The sequence below is a fragment of the Heterodontus francisci genome, chromosome 16 (genome assembly GCF_036365525.1).
Source record: "Heterodontus francisci isolate sHetFra1 chromosome 16, sHetFra1.hap1, whole genome shotgun sequence".
NCBI lineage: Eukaryota > Metazoa > Chordata > Chondrichthyes > Heterodontiformes > Heterodontidae > Heterodontus > Heterodontus francisci.
Window position 1 is genome coordinate 36,517,983 of NC_090386.1, and position 24,147 is coordinate 36,542,129.

The following is a 24,147-nucleotide window of genomic DNA, read 5'->3' on the forward strand; positions in this document are numbered from 1 at the left end:
CCTCGAACTTCGGAAGAGCCTGTATAAATTTAAACAACTACTCGCTGGGTCCTGATCTACATTCAGATTCTTCCTGACCCGAATTTTCCCTGGATTCAAGACTACCCTTTTGTCTTAGTTCCATCGCTTTTAACTTAAATTCCCTCTCTTCTCTTTCTCTCCGAAATGTTCTCTCTTTCCTCCAATTCAAATTTTCTTAATTCTTTTTCTGCCTCACGTTTTTTCATTTCTAACTGAATCCTAGCCAGTCGGTACCACTGCATCACTCTTGTTCCTCGTATTCCCCTTCAGCTTCATCATCATCATCATCTTCTACTAATTCAAGATGTTTGGCTATTCTGTCAATTAGCTCTGCTTTTTTGGCACCTGATTTCAATTCCAACCCCAATTTCGCTGCCAATTCTTTTAATTTGTTCCAAATTAAAGTTATCAAGTCACTCAGAGAAACATTCTGCTTTCCCAAAAGTTCTGCTACAACCACTAATGCCATAACAATGGTATAGACTGTACCTTATTATACAAGAGACCGGATTCTTTTCATTCCTTTGTAATTGGTGTCAGATTTAGATCCCAACAATCAAATTTCCAACTGATCTAATCCCAGACTCGAGAGAAATTAAATATGATGTCAAACACAAGACCCTAATTTAAATATGTTACCCAGAAATGAGTAATTAATATGATTCCAAATTCGAGCCCTCCAAATTAGTCTGATTCTGATCCCACACACGAGCCACCGAATTAAATAAGATGCAACTGCGAGCGAGCCCCCAATTAATATGTGATTCAAATCCCGGTCGTGCCCCCAATTAATATGTTATGACCGACTGCTCCAGTCAAAGCCCGCAATCAAAATATATGATTCTGATTGTGATAGGAGAAATGCACTGTTAATTCAATCCTGTCCCTCTACAGATCGCCTAACATATTTTAAACTTTCCAAATTAAAGAAAGACCCACCCAAATTGTACCATCTATTAACCCTCAAATGAGGCTAACCAAACCAGGTATCTTTAGATCAACAAACTGACTGTTTAATTAGAAAAACTAAATTCTTAAACACTATTAAGATATAACAGAACAACATTTAAAACAGAAAAAATTAGAATCCTTGCAGATTTACGCTCCTGCCGGATGTGGAACAGTCCAAGGTTGCTTGAAGTCCTTACAGCCGTCCGATAGTGGGGGATAAAGGTTCTTCAACAGTAGAACAGTCCATAGTCTAATTCAGAAGTCGAAACTGTTGCTTTCGTTCTCCAGCAATGAATTTCACAATTAACAACTTGCAAACACTTTTTAATGAATCAGTTTGGCTTTAGAATTTCTGAGGGATAAAAGATTGTCATAGTCTAACTTCCCTTCCTTCAGTTTAAATTATCAGAGATCTCTGTTTTGGCCTGACTTTTTAGAATTTTGAGAGAGAAATATAAATAAACAGGCTAAATTCTCTTCCTTCAGTTTAAATGGTCTGAGAGCCCTCCTTTCAGGTGCTAACACACAGCTGCTTTCTCTGAATTAGAAGTCTGTTTCCACTATAAGCCAGTTCAAAATTAAATTGTAACATTGTATCTCTTGATCTCTGGTCCTGAATGGTTGTATCCCGGGCAATGAGAATGCATTCTTTGAGTCACAGTCTCTGAATGGCTGTATCCTGGGCAATGAGAATGCATTCTTTGACTCAGCCTCTGGAGCCTGCTGCCTTAAAGCAGTACTGCTCCCTTTCCAGCCTTAAAAGCACACCACATTCTTCCCCCCCAAAAAAACTACAGGATCATAACAAAAAGAAAATCAATGTATAGCAGCCCAATTCAGCTATGTGATGGAAAAAGCAGTTAGAGAAAGTGATGTTTCTGACAATTATTTTAGGAAAAGATTATTTTGCACCTTCAAAATTTCCCTCAAATAGTGCCCCATCAATTCAGTATGCACTGGTGTGCCATGGGGGAAATGCCGGATGGACTCCAAAAAAGGCTAAACAAGTTTTTTTCCAGGAATTAAAGCTAACATCATGGGCTAGATTTTGTGGTCAGTGGCAAAGCATTGGCTGCCAACCTCGAAGAAAGCTGACCATAAAGATCTAGTGATCTCTATAGTGTGGACTTCCCCCTTCTTGACATCAATTTAAATCTGGCGCCAAGTCAAGGGGAACTCCAGGCATCCAGCAGCAATGATGTCGGCAAGCAGGGTAAGCAGACAATCACATTGAAGCATTCTCACAGACAGTAAACTAGGAAGTTAAAAGCCTTTCGTTGAAAATTTTCAGATAGCAAAATAATAGTTTAAAATTGGAACAAACTTTTAAAAAATCAATTTAAAATGTGGAGTGTTCTTTTTAAAATCATAACGGAGAAATTAACATTCCATAAATATAAAATTAGTTTTTTGGGGCCAGTGAGGGTGTCTCGCTGTAATTATGAAGTTAGTACACCATTAAAAACCCAGTTACACATCATTCAACAAGGGTTTCTACAGTGAGACTAACAATGTGGAAGTTTTTATCAATTCACTGATTGCTCAGGGATTGCAGTCTGGGGGGACCTCAACAATGACCCGATGGAGAAGTGGAGATTCGCTGACCGCAACTTCTGGATTTCTGCATTATTCTGCGCATATGAGTACTCCCAAAGTTGCTGTCAGTTTCAGTGGAGTAATGATAGTGAATGCTAACAGTTTTACCATCATTACCACTGCAAAATCTGGGTTATTATATTATTTACCATTCCATGTTTCTCCAGTCATTCTACATAACTTAAACTTCTGACAATAGGGGTTGCTCTTGTGATTTTTCTCTACACTGATTCTAGCACCTGAATGTGTCTCTTGAGTCTGGGTGTCCGAAATCAAACACAGCAGTCAATACTCAAGGAATGATCAGAGCACTGCACAGTTTCACAGACTTCAATGTCTCTGACTTGAATTCTGCCACTTTAACTATGTAGTTGAACATTCTGTTAGCTGTGTTCATTTCTGCCTTGCAGTAGTTGGACATGTTTTGCATCAAGATCCCTAATTCTCTTTCCACTTCATCCACAGTTGTTTCTGGCACAGGCATGATGGACTAAATGGCCTCCTTCCTGCTGTATAATTCGATGATTTCAACATCATTCACACAATATAGATATGTTACCTTTTTTTCCTATGTACAGTACTTTGCATTTGTTTGTACTGAACTGCATCTGCCACTGCTCTGCTCACTTGCATATTCTATTCAACTCATTCCATGATTTATGAGTTGGCATCATCTGTAAATTGGACCACACTGATTCGGAAACTCAATGCAATCATCTGTGTAAATTAGAAACCGTACTGATCTCAACACTAAGCTCTGGGGCACTTGACTGATTACTCCTGACTAATTACTCTTATTGTAAAACCTCGAATTAGTTTCACCCTTGAGCCAATTTCTTATCCATTTCAAGGATTTACCCTGAATTCCGATAACTTTGAATTTAATTAATTGCTTTTCATATGGAACTTGTCAAATGCCTTTTGAAGCTTTGGATGTTGCATATCATAGTGTTTTCCACAGACTACTTAGGTTATCACTTCCTCAAAGAAATTACATAACTGGTCAGGCAGCATCCTCCCCTTCTGAATTCATGCTGGCTGCTGTTTGCAATGATATTATTGTATAGACAATACTCAAGTTTATTCCTGATAAATAGATGCCTTTTTTTTCTTACAAAACTGGAAGCATCTGGTTTATTCCTTGTTTGAGCAGGTTAACCTGTTTCCAATCCATAAAGAGGGCAATTATTTGTACCAATTCATAGGAAGGGTATGTGAGAACGAACATGTTCTTATAATGGGAAACCCAAGTGGTTTTGAGTCACAGTTTCATGACCTGATGCATCAAACAAGCCATAAGGTTAAGTAGTGATCGAATTGAGGTGACTAAAATGATAAAACAATTTGATAGAGAAGTTATTTGCTCTTGTAGGTGAATCTAGAACAAGGGGACATATGGGAGTGAAATCAGGAAACATTTTTTCACACAGAAGGTAGTGAAAATTATTTGAGGATGCAATTCATAAGTGTGCCAAGAGTTCTTCTTCCTGTCCCCAAAGAGAGAGTTTGGGCTATGACAACTATATATTTTAGAAATAATGAATCATTAAATTTAATTATATGATCTTCTATGGCACTCCTAAGTTGACAGAAATCTAAATAGTAAAACCTTGTCTATTGCTCATATATATTTTGATTTAAAACATGGGGAAGGTGTCTCCAGAAGTAAGAATTTCCTCGGCATAATTTTTATCTTTTCCTTTTAAAGAATCAACTCAGCTGGCCCTTCTTAGAGTGAGACAGAGTGGTATATATGAGTTTACTAAGTTGTCATTGTACAACAAACTACAAAGAATTTCAGCAGTAGAAATGGTCTTCCTTCACTTTTCTTTAAACAGAAGATATTGGTGCTAATAATTCATGCTCAAGTCTGTGTAACTTGCTAATGTGTAATAAGTTTTCTACATTCATAAAATTCTTTTTTGTAAATCATTATAAGGATATCACAACTGTTAACCCTCGAGCATGAATGTCATCACATTATTACCAACAGTGCACTAAATATTCAAGTGTTCAGTGACAAATAATGTCAGAACTCACAGTCGGAAACTATGATGTGTTCCATAATGGCAGATGTTAGTGTCTAATAAGTTCTTTTGATGGATGTTACATAACTTACGGGCGGCACAGTGGCGCAGTGGTTAGCACCGCAGCCTCACAGCTCCAGGGACCCGGGTTCGATTCCGGGTACTGCCTGTGTGGAGTTTGCAAGTTCTCCCTGTGTCTGCGTGGGTTTTCTCCGGGTGCTCCGGTTTCCTCCCACAAGCCAAAAGACTTGCAGGTTGATAGGTAAATTGGCCATTATAAATTGTCACTAGTATAGGTAGGTGGTAGGGAAATATAGGGACAGGTGGGGATGTTTGGTAGGAATATGGGATTAGTGTAGGATTAGTATAAATGGGTGGTTGATGTTCGGCACAGACTCGGTGGGCCGAAGGGCCTGTTTCAGTGCTGTATCTCTAATCTAATCTAATCTAACTAGTAGTTGAAGGTAGTAATTGGGTGAACAGGTGTTGGGTGTTGAATATATATACATCTGAGTACAATTAACTAAAGAGCCAGCCAGCACTGGCTGGAGATTGTTAGGAGTGGAGTAGTGAGCTCTGTGGCAAGCAATAAACAGTCTCCATCAAAGCATCCTAGTCTCAGTGTCTTCTTCACAAACAGGCTTGGAAGTTTCTCTAACAACAGATACTAATGCCACAGGAAAATGGGACTGAATATAATCATTGCACAGATCAAACAGTAACAATAAGATAATCTGCTACAATTTTCATATCAGTGACCGGAGGGGTTATATATCGCCCAAACATTGCTTTTGCTCAAAGGTATATCGGCTCGGATCTCGCAGTCAGCGGTGAACTTTTAGTGGGCTTTTGCACAGCAAATTATGATAATTAGAGAACCAATTTAGCGCATGCCCTCTACAGAGGATTTGGGAAATGTGAGAGCAGGGAAAGCAACAGTGGTTCTCTTCAACCTATCAGATTAAATGATCCTTACTGAGACATGCAGAGTCTAAACTAGGAGTTATAAATTAGAATATCTAATTCAATGTAAAATCATGTACTGCAAGTGAACTAAAGAAATAGAAAAAAGGATTAAAAGAGAGATAAAAGAGGAAGAAAAAGTTTAGAAAGTTTTTTAAATTTTCCAGCCATCATTAAAATTCAAAGGAATAACACTCCACACTTGTAAAAGTTAATTTTCAGTACTAGAGAGATTATTTGACAGTAATTAAGACTTATCGGGCCTATAAATAGTTGTATAGTAGTACAGAACTTGAGTATTGCTGAAAATAGAGACATATTGTCGAAGCTTTTCATCTTGCACTCATCAGGACAATCGCAAGAATAACCACTGTAAGGGAAAGCAACAACTTATACTGCATGAGTGCTGATTGGTTGGCAAGTGAACTCTGATTTGTACAGCTGTTGACATGGCGAATGCACCAGTTTACGGTGACTGACAGTTAACTGCAAAGCTTTGTTTAAAATTTTAAATCAGGCAGCTTGACTCTGATTAGTCAAGGCATTGCCCTGAGGAATGAACCAGCGAATGGCTGTCACTTATTTTGTTCAGCTGAAACAGGCGCAATGTTTGTACATATTCTTTCTGTCTGCAAAGAACAGGGCCCTGTGTATTAATATATGTAGCTTCCAGTACGCGCAAATGTGCCACACTGTGAGCCCTACTGACAATCTTAAATTGGTTGTCAGCGTAATTCGTAGCACACACTGTGGATTATTTAGCATATGTTGTCCAATCATTAAATCACATCTATTATTGGATAGTGTGTTTTGAGTTTTGCAAGCACAGGCTGGTTGAGTACAGCCTGTACTTTGCCCGTTGCGAACAGCAGAAGAGACATGTTTGATACGATCCACCAGTCTTTGGGAAGTATGGCCTATATACCTAGAATCACACTGGCAGTAGAAATGGTCTTCCTCCATTTGCTCACCATGCAAGCTTGATGCTGAAATAGCACAAATCAAAGACATCCTGCATGACAACGGCTACCCAGATCAGATCATTTCTTGCTATCGCGCAAACTTATGAATGGGCCTAAGGCTGTCTTTTTCGGCCCTGAAAAGTGCCCAGTCTACGTCAAATTACCCTAGAAGGGTAATGTATCCCAAAAATTTGAGCAACAGGTAAAACTAGCTGTTTCACGCTACTATGCAGCAGCAACACGTGTGGTGTTCGCCACTAACAGGGTGCTGCCATCAAGCCAAAAAGACGTCCTGCCTATCACACAAATGAGTAATGAGTAATATGATATATGAATTTCAATGCCAGTGTGATGCTAGATATATAGGCCGTACATCCCAAAAACTGGCGGTACGTATCAAACAACATGTCACTTCCGCTGTTCGCAACGGGCAAGGCACAGGCCGTACCCAACCAGTGCATTAGATGTGTTTCTGCGATTGGACAACATTTACTAAATGATCCACAGTGTGCTAAGAATTACACTGACAACCAATTTAAGATTGTCAATAGGGCTTGCAGTGTGGCGCATTTGCGCGTACTGGAAGCTACATATATTAATACACAGGGCCCTGTTCTTTGCAGACAGAAAGAATATGTACAAACATTGCGCCTGTTTCAGCTGAACAAAATAAGTGACAGCCATTCGCTGGTTCATTCCTCAGGACAATGCCTTGACCAATCAGAGCCAAGCTGCCTGGTTTAAAATTTTAAACAAAGCTTGCCAGTTAACTGTCAGTCACCGTAAACTGGTGCATTCTCCATGGCAACGCCTCTACAAACAGAGTTCATTTGCCAATCAGCACTCTCTTCTCATGCAGTATAAGTTAATGTTTTCCCTTGCATTGGTTATTCTTGTGATTGTCCTGATGAATGCAAGACGAAAAGCTTCGACAACAAGTCTCTATTTTCAGCAATACTTATCAAGTCATTAAAAATTCACTTACACTTGAATGGACAAACCTTAACATTTTCTACAGTATTTAGGGGGTAAGTACCACAACTTCATGCCTTTCATGCTGACTCTCGCGATGAGGTACCAGTATTGCGAAGCTCGTGGAGGGGAGCAACTTGAACAGCAATTTCCTGATTTCCGTATTGTACTGAGCATGTGCAGATGTTGGAAGTTGCTGTCTGATTTATTCCATGATAACGGTAAGTGCTGAGGGCCTCACCATTATTCTTACTGCAAAATCTGGGTCAATGTTTCAACCTGTCATTTAGATGAATGGCATCATATGAAAATGTATTCATTTGACTTCTTCTTCTTTGGCCTCCTTGTCTCGGGAGACAATGGGTAACCACCTGGAGGTGGTCAGTGGTTTGTGGAGCAGCGCCTGGAGTGGCTATAAAGGCTAGAGTGACAGACTCTTCCACAGGTGCTGCAGACTATTCTCCATATAAACCCTCTAACTTCATTAAATGGCTTGTTCAGTAATGTCATCCAGTACTTTACTGGTTTGGTTCACAGTGGTAAGTTTGAACCCAACTAATGAAATCACAATATAAACAGTATATGTTGGGAGGATAACAGTGGCATACAAAATTGGAAATTTAAGAATTTGCAACCTTCATTTTTAAAAGGATTATTTACCTGTATATTCAAGCCCATCACTCTCAAAACTGTGTAAAAAGTCAGAGTCACTGTTCGCAGCAGCTGTTTGGGTGCAGTCCTCATCTGCCACATCTGCATCTCCAAAACTCAGCGTCCCACTCAAGCGTGCAGATAACCCCTCTGTGTCATCGTCGAGTTCTGATCTTTCAGGAAAATCTTCCACTATTTCCTCAGTTGTGCTGGGTTTTCCAACCTTCCTTCGAAATCGGTGTAGAATTTTTGAGGCCATGCCATGTACTACACCCTGCAAAGCACATAAAAAAAAGTAAGGCACCTTGTCCAGTCAAGTGTTTACACAGCATCACAATAAGATATTAAAGGAGAGGTGCATGACTAATTCAAACATCAATACACAGTACAAAGGAAAAGGCACTGAGCTGTGAGAAGGACTATTAACATCTGTATGAACATAATATTTTCCATTTAATTAGTGTGTTACAATACTGTAATATCCTGGGGGAATCACAGCAACATATTGTAACACCATGGGGGAATCACAGCAACATGCTGTACTACTGAGGGGGAGGGAAATCACAACAAATCACACAGTTCCCAGCAATGGAGACAGTTTGCTAATCAAGACTGAGAACACTGGCTGAGATCCATTCCTTCGCCTAATATCAGAGCCCTAGTCAATGCCCTGGCTAAGATCAGGCCAGGGCAGGGAGGAAGCAGCTACTATGAATGATTTACCACCAGACTATGGAATGCATTTCCAGCATCTGCAGTATTTTGCTTTTATTATATGGAATGCATTTACCCACTGAATCATGAGAGCCACATCTTCAATTATGGAGTTGCAATATCTTATTTAAAAAGACATTTGGCTGAGAGGAAGACTCTCTTTGTGTAAAAAGCTTTCAGAAAACCTGTTGATGTTTGTAACTCAGGCATACAGCAATGGTACAAATCCCAAGTGCATCTTTGTGTGATATAGCTCCTCTCTCCAAGCCCAAAACACATTCCAATGAAGACACTACTGTATCTTTAACTCTCTTGCTGTTGAATATATAATTGATGTTAAGCCAGTGGCTGGTTCTATTTACCTATTAGCTATCTGTATATGACATGTTGCCCAAGAGCCTGCAAAGAATGAGGCCCTCGAGCAATGAGCTATTTAAGGAGCCTGAGTTTTTTGAACTGAATCAAACTTCGAGAACTGGCAGCGCGAATCCCCCCAAAAAAATCGCTGCTGGTTGTCGATGGCGCCTCTCCGGTTTCCAGCCAGTTTATATTCCACAAACTTACAAAACAGCCAAGTTCGCTCCGCCACACTCACCTCCCTCGGGTCTCGTAGCAACTTGGACTCTCAGAGAGAGTGAGGAATAGTCCTTTTCACTCGCCAGAAAACATTTTTTTTAAACGAAGAGAAGTTGCAATCGTTTGAAATCACTTTTGACTGGTTTTACAGCGGCGAGTAGACACGACAGGGAGTTCTCCAGTCCAGCGTCAGCTAGCGCGCCGCTCCACGGACTGCTTACAGGGCGCGGCGGCTCTGTGAGTCTCCAGCAAGTTCCCGGGATGAGGCTGTTCCTCAATGCGCTGTTTCGCCCAGGCTTCCTTCTCCTCCGCTGCCGAGCACTGACACCAACCGGCCCCAGGGTGGCAGGGCAGGAATGAGACTGAACGCAAGTGGGCAGAAAAGGGGAAATCGGGGAGAAAGAGAAGGGTGGGTGAAAACAGAGATTGCGATAGAGAAGGATAGGAAAACCAGGCGCAATGAGAGAAAGCTCGGCAAAGAGCATTTGACATGGGGAACTTTACATAAAGGGAATCAAACAGGAAAGGAAATCAAGGTAAAACACAAGCTTTGAAAGGAACAAGTTCATTAACAACAATAAGCTTGGGCCCTGAAGGATATATACCTTTGCTTCAATATGAATAAATAAGGAATAGTTTAAATAAAACCGTCCCTTTGCTCCGCACTTTTCTGCGTGTCTGGAGTTTGCTGTCATAGACAGATCAACCAGGAGAAGCCCCACTATTTGTGCGGGCTGGTAAACTCTAGTGACAACTTGGTCACTAATGGTGAAATGCATTTGTACAATGATGCTGTTTAATGAACGTGTTGTGTGTCTCTTAGCTTCATCCTTTACCATTGACACGTATGCAAGAAATTTCTTTGACGGGGGAGGGAGGGAGCAAAGGGTTTGGATATGAGTTTTCCAGACCAAATAAAACTTCTAAAAAAAAAAGTTCTGTTTTTCAAATAAAAAATTTACAGTAATGTTTAAATACAATCTATTGCTTCCATTAATATAACAATTCGAATAAAGCGAACAAAAAGAGAAACAAGTTTTGACGGACAAAAAACTTTGAAGCACAGCCTCCAACCGCTGGATATGTGTTGCTTATCTATCGGTAACTTTATCATTGTGCGCTGCAGTATCCTGGTGAGTACTTAAAAGTGTAAACCAAATTAATCATTCCTCGCTGGTCAAAATGCAGAACTGAGCAGCTCTGCGAGAACATCCTTTGTTCCTATGTTCTTCTAAGTGATGTAAGGCATGTTCTTTTAAAAGAAAAAGTAGACTTAGAATAGAATTAGAATACTGTGTCCAATTTTGGTCTCCTCACATTTTGGGTAATATTGAGATTTAGGAAAGGGTGTAGAGTAGGCCACCGGACTAATTTCTAGTGTAAAGCATCTTCATTATCACGATAGGCTAAAAGAGTTGGGACTCTACACCTTAAAGAAACGTAGACTTAAGTGTGACATGATTTAAGGTTTACAAGATGATGAAAGGAACAAAGTGTATTCCAGTTGATAATTTGTTCCAATAGGCTAGGGAAGGCCAGGGGTCACAATGTTTAGTTGTGTAAGGCCAGATCTAAGCTAGATGTCAGGAGGTAGTTCTTTCCCCCAGAGAATGCTGCCAGGGGCAGCACAGTGGCGCAGTGGTTAGCACTGCAGCCTCACAGCTCCAGCGATCCAGGTTCAATTCTGGGTACTGCCTGTGTGGAGTTTGCAAGTTCTCCCTGTGTCTGCGTGGGTTTCCTCCGGGTGCTCCGGTTTCCTCCCACAAGCCAAAAGACTTGCAGGTTGGTAGGTAAATTGGCCATTATAAATTGCCATTAGTATAGGTAGGTGGTAGGGGAATATAGGGACAGGTGGGGATGTGGTAGGAATATGGGATTAGTGTAGGATTAGTATAAATGGGTGGTTGATGGTCAGCACAGACTTGGTGGGCCGAAGGGCCTGTTTCAGTGCTGTATCTCTAAACTAAACTAAATTAAACAGAATAGGGCATCTCTGGAACAGGTTGCTGTTTCGTGTAGTGGACGTTGATTCACTGAATTCCTTCAAGCGAAACTGGACTCTGTTCTGGATGGGGTGGAGATCATCTCTTACAAAAGGTAGGTACTGAATAACATCAGTCAGGGCCTGAGGTCTCCTGGGCTAGTTTGGTCGCCTTTGGTGGTCAGAGGGGGATTTTCAAAATATTTTCCCCAATTTGCACCAAAATTTGGCCTCAGTATTTTATCTTTTTTTTCGCTTCTCCGAGGAAATCACATGGTTTTGGGTGAAGTAGGGATTATATATGTAGTAATGCACAAGGCATCACAATTGTACCGAACAGGCTGGATGGACCAGAGGTTCTTTTTCCGGTTGTCATTGTTGGTATGTTCGTTTAAAAAAAAGTCATAGAAATTTCAGGGGATGTTTAAACCCTCTGAACACCCCCCCAACAGTTCACCTATATAAGTGTGTAAATAATCTCTATAGGTAAACAATAACATTTATTTATCACCTTTCATGACCTCAGGATGTCCCAAAGTGTGTTACAGCCAAATAAGTACTTTTGATGAGTAGACATTGTTATAATGTAGGAAATGTTGCAGCCAAACTTGCAGGTTGCAAAGACCTGCAAACATTTTTTTTAAAAAGAGGATCTGTTTTAGGCATTGGTCAAGTGGTAACTTTTGACCAGAGCATCAATTTACCCCTGCTCTCCATCAAATAGTGCCATGGGATCTTTTACAACCACCTGAGAGGACAGGTATCACTTCAGTTTATTATCTCATCTGAGAGATAGCACCTCTGACAGTGCAGCATTCCCTCAGTACTGATTATGCCAAATTTCTGGAGTGAGGTTTGAACCAAAGCTTTATGACTCAGAGACAAAGCCATATTTATGACTTATAGCACCCTGTTTGGAGTATAGGTAGTGTTAGCTATTTTGATGTTACAGATAGAATTTCCTCCCATTTTCTTGCCCTGATGGTCTGGCTGAAGGAATGTTGCATTTCCTCTGTGGGGTTGGCAACAACAATTTATTTCTTTCCTCTTCTCCTCTGCTGTCCTGAAGCACTGACTCCTGTTAGTGTACCATTCCCTTGAAAGCTACAGCCCTGTATTACTACACCCAAGCACCTATTCTTGATGCTTAAACACTTTGGTCTGGAGTTTCCACTCTTTTTTTCAGTGCAATTCACCAGAAATTGACAAGGCCGATGCAAAAGGTTATAGAACTTTAAGCTACATTACTTCCAGCACAAATTAAGTTTCCACGATGTTTTGCATTGGTTTAAAATACTTAATTCTAGAAGGTGTTCCTGCCCGCAAAACTGGCCAAGCCCTCAGATTGAAATAATCACCATTGTAAGTGTCTGCCAATTACACCCATCTGCAGACCTTCAAGAAAGGGCTTTAAAATTAAACTGTCTTTTTAGGCACAAGGACATGAATAGGCATATTTTAAAACCTTTTTCTTTTAATTTACTAAGAAACTGACTACTATACATCAATGTAACTTGTAAATAGTTCTGTATAGTTTTTAAAGTCATTTTGTTTAAAATTGGTTATTCACAGTGGTGGACTAATCACTCTGATTAAAAATGTTTTTTGTGTTAAATCCATTTCCAACTATTTTAATTAAACTGCATTAGGTTACCACTCATTTTTGCAATTTACTTTTTAAATTGTTCTAAAATGCTGCCTGATTGTTCTAAAAGTTGACACTTTGCTACTGGGCAACATGGAGGGAGAGGTCAACTGATCCCCTCCTGTACTGGTAATCAACATGGCAGATTTTACATTCGGCGATAAGTGGAAACTTGAGAGAAAAAAATATACTTCTCAAAACGAGCACAATTATGAGTGCAGTTTATGCTCTGACCACCAATTGCACCCAAAGTGGAAACTTCAGGCCTTTAAATTTCCTTGATATCAGTTTATAGCCAGTGCATATCAATATGCAATTATCTCCTTAAGGTGATCCCACACCACTCACTAAAATGCAAAGTACTATCAGCTTAGTAACTTCACATTGAAGTTATGCTGCATATTTTGTGTTAAAGTGAAACCAAAACTGCTGTTGATCCATAAAAGGATAACTGTCCTAACACAGTTTTTCTTGGTTGTGTAATGTGGATGGAGGTAACATAATTATGTAATTAGTCACAAATATTGTCACATTACACATTACATCTGATCAAAAAACTTTCCACTAATACTGTCACACTCAATGACACACTCATGGAGCGAACAGTGATGAAATATGAAAGGAACTGGATAAATTATGAAATAAAAATAAACTGTTGAACTAAGCTACAAGAAAATGGACACTTTGCTACCTGGCAACATGAAAGGAGAGGTCAGGTGATCCTCTCCTGTACTGCCAATCAACATGTTTGCCTGTTGAAGACAGGGCCATTATTAAAGTCTAGAATTGCCTTGAGGAGGCACATTGATACATAAAACAGCCCATTCCATGCTAACAACACCTATCACCAAATATTGGACTAGCAAAGACTTTTATAGACAGACTGACTTCGAAGCCAAGGCCAAAATAATTGGTGTGAAATAACACGTATTTATCAAAACGGATCACATTCAGATGCCATTATGTCAGAATGGTCCCCACATCCTGGGGCATTGTTTGAACACCCCAGGGGAGAGTGTCTTGAGTCACCTGACTAAAACCAAAACCTGCTAAGTTTTTACTTTAAAAGCAGTAACTACTCAGAGAGAGAGAGAGAGAGCAAGGCAAAAAAGCATTTCCAGCCAGAAAAGCTGTGCGATCAATCCAGCTAAGCCCTGCCAGCACCATCTTTAAACTACTGAGGCAAAGAGATTAGAATGTGACCTTGAAAACTCTCCATCTGAGAAATTGAACCAGGACTTCCACCACCAACTCTTGAGTGAGTTTTAACCAAAAGGAGTCTGCAACACTTCATCAATTCCAGGACATAGAACATTCAGACCTGCGACATTGTTAAAAATTCCTCCTGAAAAACCCAGAAAGTTTCAAAATGAACTCTCTTTACAACAACCAAACTCCTAATTGCATGCTACCCTCTACTCCCTATCTTTTTTGTGCGTGTGAATGTGTGAGTGGGTGAGGTTGTGAACATTTTCAGGTATTGTGTTAATAAATAGTTATCTTTCTTTTTACACCTATGAGAAAATCTGTTGTTTGTCTGTTTATTTGACCATTAAACACTCTGGGGCTAAAAAACTATTTTTAAAACACTGGGCTGGATTTTAAGGAGCCCTTGACATCTGGATCCGTGGAGGGGTGGTGGGGTTGGCCTGAAGATGGCCCCAGATGAGGCCCGCAACGGACCTCGATGCCCGCAGGGCCCGGCCTGATTCTCCCAACGGCAGCAAGGCACCGTGGCGGCCACCCCGCCAGTGGGCGACAGGACCACAGTTTGAATATTTAAATCAATTAAAATAATTAATTAAAATAAATATACATCGCCTCCTGATGTCCCGCTGCAATCTTTGGCTGGCGGCTGCATTCTCACGTCTTCAGATCCCTGTCCAGGGGAGGGGGAGTATGTAGGTTTATCAGTGCCGGAGGTGGGGCGGTGGTGGGTGGGCGGGGCTGGTGGAGGACGGGGTCAAATTAACATCATGGGTGTAGGGGATGGTGGGAAGGGTTGTAGTTTAAAATTTATGCAGTTTGGGTGGGGGGGGGGGTGGGAATGTCAGTTCGTAAAGGTAAATGTTTTGGCGGGGGAAGGGCAAATATGAATGTAATTGTTTTTGGGGGGGGGTGGGAGAGGGGCAAAAGAAATGTCTTTACTTAATTTAATTCATTCTATCTTTAAATATTTAAATTAGCCGGAAGGGCTAACAGCCCTTTAAAAATGGCGTCAGCACCTGCACACAGGCAGCTGATGCCATTTCCGGGAACGGACAGCCCACCCCCTCCGCGTGATTGGTGTTGGGGGGAGTGGGCAGCCCGCCTCGGCTATTTAAATGAGCCGCAGCGCTTGGAATCAAGATCGGCGGTGAGCTTATAAAATTCAGCCGACTATCTGCGGTCAGTTGAGAGGTGAAAAGTGGAAGCCAGCCACACCATTTCCCGCCTGTCCATAACAATACAAAATAAAAATGAGTATAAAATAGTTGGAAATGAAGAATGTTTTTGCTGCCATCCAGTGGTGATTTTCATTTGTGGCAGGGCAATTATTTTGCGGCATTAACCCAATGATGTCCAATAAATTAGTCACTAGTCATGTACGGTGAATTGGGAATCCAGATGTGGCTAATTGCATTCCTGATCAGTAAATAAAAATTGAGTACCAGACACCGTCATTAGGCATGTGATCACAATGCTTATGCTCACACAGCATATGTGAACTTTAACCTTTGTGTGCATTTATTACATGGTAAGATAAAAAAAAAGATTTATTGGTCATTGTGCGTGCTTTACTTCCTTGGTTATTGAATGGTGCTATATGTTCGTTAAGTAATACACACGTGTGAAGTACATTAACCTGAATTGTATCATACTATGTCAGGCATTTTCTACTAAAATTACTGCATGTGACTAAAACACTTTGGGCAGAAAGAAAGACTTAGATTACATAACACCATACATGACATCAGGCGATCCCAAAGCATTTTACAGCCAATGAGGTACTTTTAAAGTATAGTCAGTGTTGTAATGTAGGAAAGGTGGTAGCCAATTTGCACACAGAAAGATCCCACAAACAGCAATGTGACAATGATCACATAATCTCTTTTCTTCAAAATGGTGTCATGGAATCTTTTACATCCACCTGAGAGGCAGATGGGGTCTCAGTTTGACGTCTCATCCAAAAGACAGTACCTCCGACAATGCAGCACTCCCTTAGTACTCCACTGAAGTGTCAGCCTAGGTTTTATGCTCAAGTCTCTGAAGTGGTAACTTGAACTCATACCTTCTGACTCAGAGACAAGACTGCTACCACTGAGCCATAGCTGACAAAAGTTCCCCAGGCAGACATTTTCTATATAGTTCTATATATATATACAACATAGCTGAGCAGAAATAGGAATATATAGGTGCCATGTATGAGCCACCCTTATAGTCAAGGATGTTGTTTCACTCAGCAAAAATGAGCTGGTCTGTGTTCTATTGGGACAAATTGTGAACCATTTATCTGGAGATCGATCCAAATTGCCTGCACAATGTATCCCATTATTTAAAGAAAAATGTTATGTGTGGATAAAACTGGCCGAGTTTTTAAAAATCTCTCTTTCTGATCTCTGCTCTTATTGTCTTTGCCAAGCCATTTCATAAACTACCACTAGGAAGTGTATGAGAGTGGCTCACAGTGTTTCACTCTCATACTTGCCCTTGTCAGCAAAGAATTACCTGATGCCTCCATATAATAGATGGGCTGAAGTCCGTTAAACCATTGGCCTGGATTTTGCTGTGGTACCTACAGTGAAATAGTCCAGTCACTGTCATTACTCCATTGAAACTGGCAGAAACTTTGAGAGTTTGGACTTGCACCTCCATAAGGTGCTCAGTTTCCCACAGACTGCAATCTCCATTGCTATCATGAATTGATGAAAACTTCCACTTCTATACTGTTAGTCTTGCTATAAAAACCCTTGAAAAAGTTACACCTTGTTGAATGAGGTATAACTGGGCTTTTAAAGGTGTACTAACTTCATAATTACTGCAAAACACTCTCAAAGGCCCTGAAAAGCCAATTTTATATTTGTGGAATGTCAAATTCCACATTATTTTAAACATTAACAAAAATTTACAAGTCTGCTTATCTTTATTTTAGCTTCTCTCGTAATACTGTCATACATATATTTCACTATCTGAAAATTTAAGTTAAAGGTGAAGGATTTTAAGTGTTTTTTACTTCCTGATTTGATGTGTGTGAATACTTCAATTTGATTGGTTGCCTATCTGCTTGCTGACATCACCGCTGCTGCATGCCAAGATATACCCTTCACTTGGGGCCAGATTTAAACTGCCAGAGGAGAAAACCACCCCACAGAGACTGCTAGATGGTTGTGGGCAGCTTTCTTCAAGGTCAGTGGTGAGCGCCCTTACTTTGCCACTGACTGCAAAATCCAGGCCAAAGTGTGGGAGATCATCAGCAAATCTCAAATACGACCACTGTGTGGTACAGTGCATTCGAAATCTAGTGCACTTGTTTTGTCATTAGTAAGCTAGTAGTGCTCCCACTCTCTAAGGACTGGATTTTATACACCGTTGGAAGGTGGGTTTTCTGGCGGGGTGCTGAAGAATCGGTGCTGAGTTGTCCACCACGGAACACAATGCTGTCATGCCAATTTTCTCGGAGGCGGTGATGTTCCGTGGTGGCACTTCCGATGCAATGTAACGGGATCATAGTTTAAATATGTTAAATACTGTTTTGCATGCATTAGTATCCAATTCGCCATGATCCTGCCAGGCATTCGCAATCTTCTGCATGACGTGTGGCACTCACATGCCTTCACTTTCCCGTCTTTGAAATGCTGGTGCCACTGAGGCGAGAGTCCTCGGTGCCTGCAAAGGTTAGGTAAGTTATCCGTTGTTAGCGTGTTAATTTTTTTTTAGCATTGGACATTGCCACTAAGCTCAATCTGCAGATATGAGGGGAGGCTGGAACTCTGCAAGTGGATATTGTTGTGGGGGGAAGGGTGAAACTTTGCAAGTGGATACCATTGTGGGGAAGGGGGGGTGGGGACTCTGCAAGTGGATACTGTTGGGGGGTACAGAACTCGGCAACTGTGTAAATTTTTTTTTCAGGGGTCCAGTGCAGGCAACTCCAATGGTATTGGTATGGTCATGATGGCTCACAAACCCATTGGTTGCAAATCATCATTCAGAAGTGCACAGAGGTGTGTAACGGCCTCTCTGGACAACTGCAGTCATCTCTGGCAGTTGCACCCAGACATCTGCATGTATGTCATCCAAGTCCTATAGACTCGCTGGCATTTCTGGGCTCCTCTTTTCCTTGGCGGCTGCTGGGACAGCAACAAACCATACCATTGAGCTCATGCCGGAATCCTGCAGAACTAAAAATAACACAAATTTTTGCCCAGATGGGTGTACTTAACCTCAAGAAGGAAACTGAAGTTACAAAGGAGGATAGAGATGGATATGATTCACCCTATTTTCCTGGATCCCCTTGCTGCGATGAGACATCTCCACTGGAGGTGGGCCCAAGAGGCAGTTGTGGCTCAAGTGGAAGGTCCTAGACGTGAGCAGCAGCAGCCGCCAAGGAAAAGAAGAGCCCAGATATGCCCGCGAGTCTATAGGACTTGGATGACATGCCTGCAGATGTCTGGGTGCAACTGCCAGAGATGAGTGCAGATGTCCAGAGAGGCCGTTACACACCTGTGTGCACTGCTGAATGATGATTTGCAACCAATGGATTTTGGTGGTCACCATATGCCTATGGCCCTCAAAATTACTGTGGCTCTAAACTTTTATGTCTCTGGATCATTCCAGGGATCCACTGGCGACATGTGTGGGGTCTCTCAATCCGCAGTGCACCGCTGAATCAAGGAGATGACCAATGGTCTGTTCAGGAAGGCTGGCAACTATGTGTGCTACAGGACAGACTCCGTGTCAGGCTGAGAGTGCCATTGGATTTGGGCCATTGTGGGATTCCCACATTCAATTAATTGTCCTACTGGTATGCGACCACAGAAAGTGCTTCCTACAATGTGCGCCTGCTTCCTGGGCAGTTGCCATGTCTCATACTTACTTCACCAGTCCCAGGTGCCACTGCTTTTCACTCCCCCAGCTCAGCTTCGGGGTGGATTCTTGGGGATAAGGCTACCCCTTGATGACATAGCTTCTGACACCAGTAAGGAACCCCACCAATGATGCTGAAGAACGTAACAACGTCTGCCATAGCTCCACCTGAGCGACCATCGAGCGGGTCACTGGTATGCTGAAGATGCGGTCCCGCTGCCTTGATAGATCTGATGGAGTCCTACAACATTACAGGATGCACCAGATAGGTTGCACGCATCATTGTAGTCTGCTGTGCTCTACACAACATCGCACTACACAGGCGGGAGGCCTTGCAAGAGGAAGAAATACAGGAGCATGAGACATCCTCCGAAGATGAGGACACAGAGGGCACACAAGGACAAGCATGCATGGAAAATTTGAGAGCAGTGATGGAGGCTAAACATGGTGAGCAGCACACAAGGGAGGCAAGGCAGTGAATAATAATAATAAAAGATAACAATTTTCACAATCCATGGATTTCAATAAATATGTTTGCTAAGAAAACTCACCATCATGCATGTAGTCTGAAGTCCTCTGCCTCCGTCTCTCCAGTATGAATGGCGGCAACAAACTGAGCCATTGCCCATGTGACATCATTCTTGCAATTAAACATCATGCATATTGGCATGTTAATAATGTCAGTGGTCACTTTGACAATACTGTAAAGCATATGATGGAATTAAAAGACACATAATCACTCCATGATGGAATGTGGTTTTCAGACAATAACTGATAAATGGCAGGAAAATACACTTAATTAAAGTAAACATGACATATCTGTCTCACAAGTGAATAGCCATATGTGTTAAGGTGTCTTTTTAATATGATTGCATGTGCTCCTTCGTGGTGTTACCTCTGCGCTAGCAACTGGACTAGAGGTAGGCTGCTGATCAGGCTGCCCCTTGGCCTGTGATGACTTCTGTGTTCGACCTCTGGGTGTCTGAGGCCTGGAGGGCCCCAGCTGCCTGAAGGCTTCCTGCACCAGTGCAGGACTGTCCTCAGGTGTAGTGGCTGCTGGAGCTGGACTCACTGGCAGAGGGCCTGAGGAGCCCGTGTGCACAATCGAATAGCCCTGAGGGGAGACCCCAGATATGGAGCGCAAACTCTCCTCCTCTCTCTCAAGGCTCATTGCACATCCCTGCTCTCCAGAGAAGGACTAGGAGCAGGAACACTGTCCAGGCTCCTTGTCCTTCTCTCACTCTGCCACTGCTGATTTGAAGTCATGGCCAAGGCGAGGGTTTGCAGGTCATGGTGCATCTGTGGGATCTGGCTTTCCATGAGGGTCGCCAGCCTCTCGCTGGATGAAGCCATGCACTCTCATGCCTGGGACATGGCAGCAGTCATAGCATAGATGGACTTCTCCATCATCCGCTCAAGGCTGTGTATGGTCTCTGGCATCTCCACCAGATGTTGCCTTACCTCTCTATGCAGCTCCTGCAGGCTCTGTGCTGTTAAACCAGCTTTCTTCAGAGTACAGGGCATTAAGTTTAAATCACCATACTTTTTTATTAGCCTATATAATTCATATTAAGCAGATTTCACTGGATGCTAAGATTTTGGAAAAAGAGTACAATTATGTGTAACTTTCCCAGCACTGTTCACCTTCCGTTAGCCCTTTGTCACTTAGTTATATTATGAGGATTAGGTATCAGTTGAACTCAGTAATAGCACTCTTACTCTGAGTCACAAAGCTGTGAATTGAAATTCCATGCTAGCACTTAATCCACACTGACACTTCAGTTCAGTACTGAAGGAATGCTGCATTGTCATAGGTACCAACTTTCAGGTAAGCTGTTAAGCCAGGAACCTGACTGCCTTTTAGGTCAATGTAAAAGAATCCAATGGTATTTCTTCATTTGAAGAAGAACAAAAAAGAACGAAGGATTTCTCCAACATTTCTCCCTCAACCAACACCCATCAAAACAGGTTACCTGTTCATTTATTCCATTGCTGTTTGTGGGACTTTGTTGTGTGAAAATTAGCTGCTGCATTTTCCAAGATAACAACAGTGAGTAGTTTTGGGATGTCCAGGGGATGTGAAAGGCACTCCATAAATGCAAGTTTGTTCTTTCTGTCTTTCTATATGAACACCTGATAACTGCTAATACTTAAAACTTTACTACATCTGAAGATTTTCTGGTGATTAGGTGACACTGTAATGCTTCCAAATCACTAATCTGACAGGAAGGGGAGGTTTTACAAACTTTTACGTCATTGATAAATCCTTCTTTTCCCCTATAAACATCTTCTATTCAGCTGATCCCAGTTAAGCCAGGCTCTGATACCTTCCTCCATCTGACCTAATTAATTCATATTAAAATTCCATTGTGTTGTACAGTTCTATTAAAATGGTGAGAGAAGGATTGGAACTCGATCTACGTTGCCCTCTCTTTCAAAAGAGCAATCTAGAAATGTGTCAGCTGCTCAGATAGACTTGCTAATCATTTTTGCCCATATTAATTTGCACAGTACTGTGTAATATGACCATCTTTCATTTAATAGAAACATCTTACAAGCACATTTCTCCTCCCTTTACACTATACTTTTGCTCCACACTTCGAAGATAACATTTGGAATATCGTATTATCTAATAAATAAATTAAGATACTCATGCCTGTAGATTAATGGTAATAGTGGAACTGTATATATATATATATATATATATATATATATATATATATATATATATTAATGTAATAACCCTGCAGGGGCAATTTAAATATTTGCCTTGCCTTGTACAAAATCAGCCACAATATAATAAAAAGCCTCGATTAACACAAATGCACATCCCCCTTCATTGTTGCCTATGGCATGGAGATAATAACAGGTGTTAATTGAACTCACTGAGGTTGATCTTGATTTTGTGATAGTGTAAAATGAGTGATAGTGAATCAGCAGCCTGTTTGACATCTCTACCATTGACTTCATTGGAAATGAAAATCTTGAGAGATGTAAAGCAGGCTGCCGATTCTGTATCACCAACTTGGCACTATTGCAAAGTTAAGATCTACCCCAGTGCTGCAGGGAAATAACTGATGTAACACCAAGATGGTTTTAATACCAAAGCAACCCTCACAGAAAAGAAAACTGACAGAATGTAATATGGGCTGCTGAGTCAGTGATTTTGAATTTCACCACCCATGCGTGATAGGCTACTGTTATGCAGAATCTGCTTAGGTACCAGAGAGTATGTGAGTGAGTGAGCTTGAAGTGGGGGGGGGGGGGGGGGAGATTAAATAAAAGAGAACAGTCAAGTTTCAGAATTTCTTTTCTACTAGTTTTCCACAGAAAGGATTGAAAATGAGTTGCATTTAAGTGGTGTACTTTAAGTTAAAGTGAGTTCATGCATGTTTAGAAGTCTCTTTACAATAATATGTATATGTTTTAATGAGCCACGCATTGAAGATGCCAATCCATAATGGCTAGAGGAAATAGTTAATATGATATCTTGTCTCTGGGTACCTCTGAACATCCTGACATATTATGATCGGGGGTGACATTTATTGGAGGTCAGGATGGGGAAACTTCACAAAAGCCACTCTTTGGAGGGGGCAACCACTTTTATTGGCAAGCTTACCAGTAAATTACTGAATGGGGAAGAAGTCAGACGAATGGACAATCCATTTCCTGCGATCAGGAAAGAAAGGCTTGTGGTCAAGATCAATCAGCCCAGTTAGGTGAAGTGAAATCCTCAAAGCCACTTCTCCTCAGTTAGATAGAGAAAAGTCTTGCAGGGCCCATGAATTCACCTTTTTGGGTAATGACGTCCTCCTCTTTCTATAATGACACATCTCCCTGGCTTCCAAATTCACTTCTCGCTCATTCTCCTCCTCTTCCTCCAAATAGACCAGGAATAAAGGTATCCCAGATGAAACTCCCACCACGTTGAAGGTGGTGTGGGCTCCATACTCTCCCTCAGCCCACCCCTCACCTCTAAAAATGTGGGCACACAGTGAACCCTGTCACACCCTGTAAAGACATATAATATTGCTACTTTTAAGATACAAACTTTATTCCAAGCAATATCATTGAAATTGACTTTTCCTTTAAAAAGTGGTTAATGCGCTGCAATATGGCCACCAAAGGTCAGCTGACTTGACCTACACATTCAAACTGTCTTGAAAGGACAAAAGGATACATTCCAAATTAAGAGGTGTCAATTTCACCCATCCTGAAACCATGAAGAGACATTCCTGAATTGAATGGGTTCTTCTGAAACAAAGAAGGTGTGAAGTAGCACATCATTACAGGATTAGACCCATCCAGACATCAATAGATGACAATCAATTCCACATCCTGGTCCATTGTGTGGTCACACCAGGGGAGAGAGCCATGTGTCAACTACCAAAGACTCTAATTTGGTGGATTTTTACCTTAAAAGGCAACCCTCAGGAGAGAAAGGGAGAGATCACAGCAGCATTACAGAAGGAGTCCAGCCAAGAGCTGTGGAAAGACTTGGCCCACACAAGAAGAAGCCCAGCTGCTTATTTTACATTTCAACCTAGTGCAGCAAAGAACTGAAAGTAACCAACACCTCCAATCTGTAATTTAGCCACCAGAAATCTACAACACCTCAACATGTTAATACTGCAAACAACCCAGGCCTGCATCTTTCAAAGTGACGTTTTACTTAGAAGATTCAACAGGTTTACCATAAACCATGAACATCTCCTACACATTGAACTCTTACCCTTTACCTTCTTTCTATCTTCTCTTGAGAGTGCATGTGAGAGTGAATACATTCATGGGTGGTCTTGCAAACATTTCAGGGAATTAATATTGTTCAATAAATAGTTAATCTTCTGTTTTAAACCTACAAGAAAACCTGTCACTGTCTGTTTATTTGGCAAGTAAAACCCTCAGGGGTTAACTCACTATTTTAAACAAAACACGATTGCAGTCAGTTGGGTGGTGAACAGTGGGAGCCACCCACAACTCTACCATTTGTCCATAACAACCCCTTGTGCAACAACAAGGTGCACT

The 24,147-nt window shown here is 41.4% G+C and overlaps 1 protein-coding gene across 1 annotated transcript in view; it reads right to left on the bottom strand.

Moving 5' to 3' along the window:
• snx21 (sorting nexin family member 21) overlaps positions 1-10,024 on the bottom strand; it is a 67,636-nt gene extending 57,612 nt beyond the window's left edge. Inside the window, exons 1-2 of the mRNA XM_068048112.1 lie at positions 9,453-10,024; positions 8,153-8,417 (exon numbers count right to left, since the gene is read on the bottom strand). Coding sequence (XP_067904213.1) covers positions 8,153-8,402 — 250 coding nt within the window. The 5' untranslated portion in view covers positions 8,403-8,417; positions 9,453-10,024. The remainder of the gene's footprint in view (positions 1-8,152; positions 8,418-9,452) is intronic.
• Positions 10,025-24,147: the final 14,123 nt, after the last annotated feature.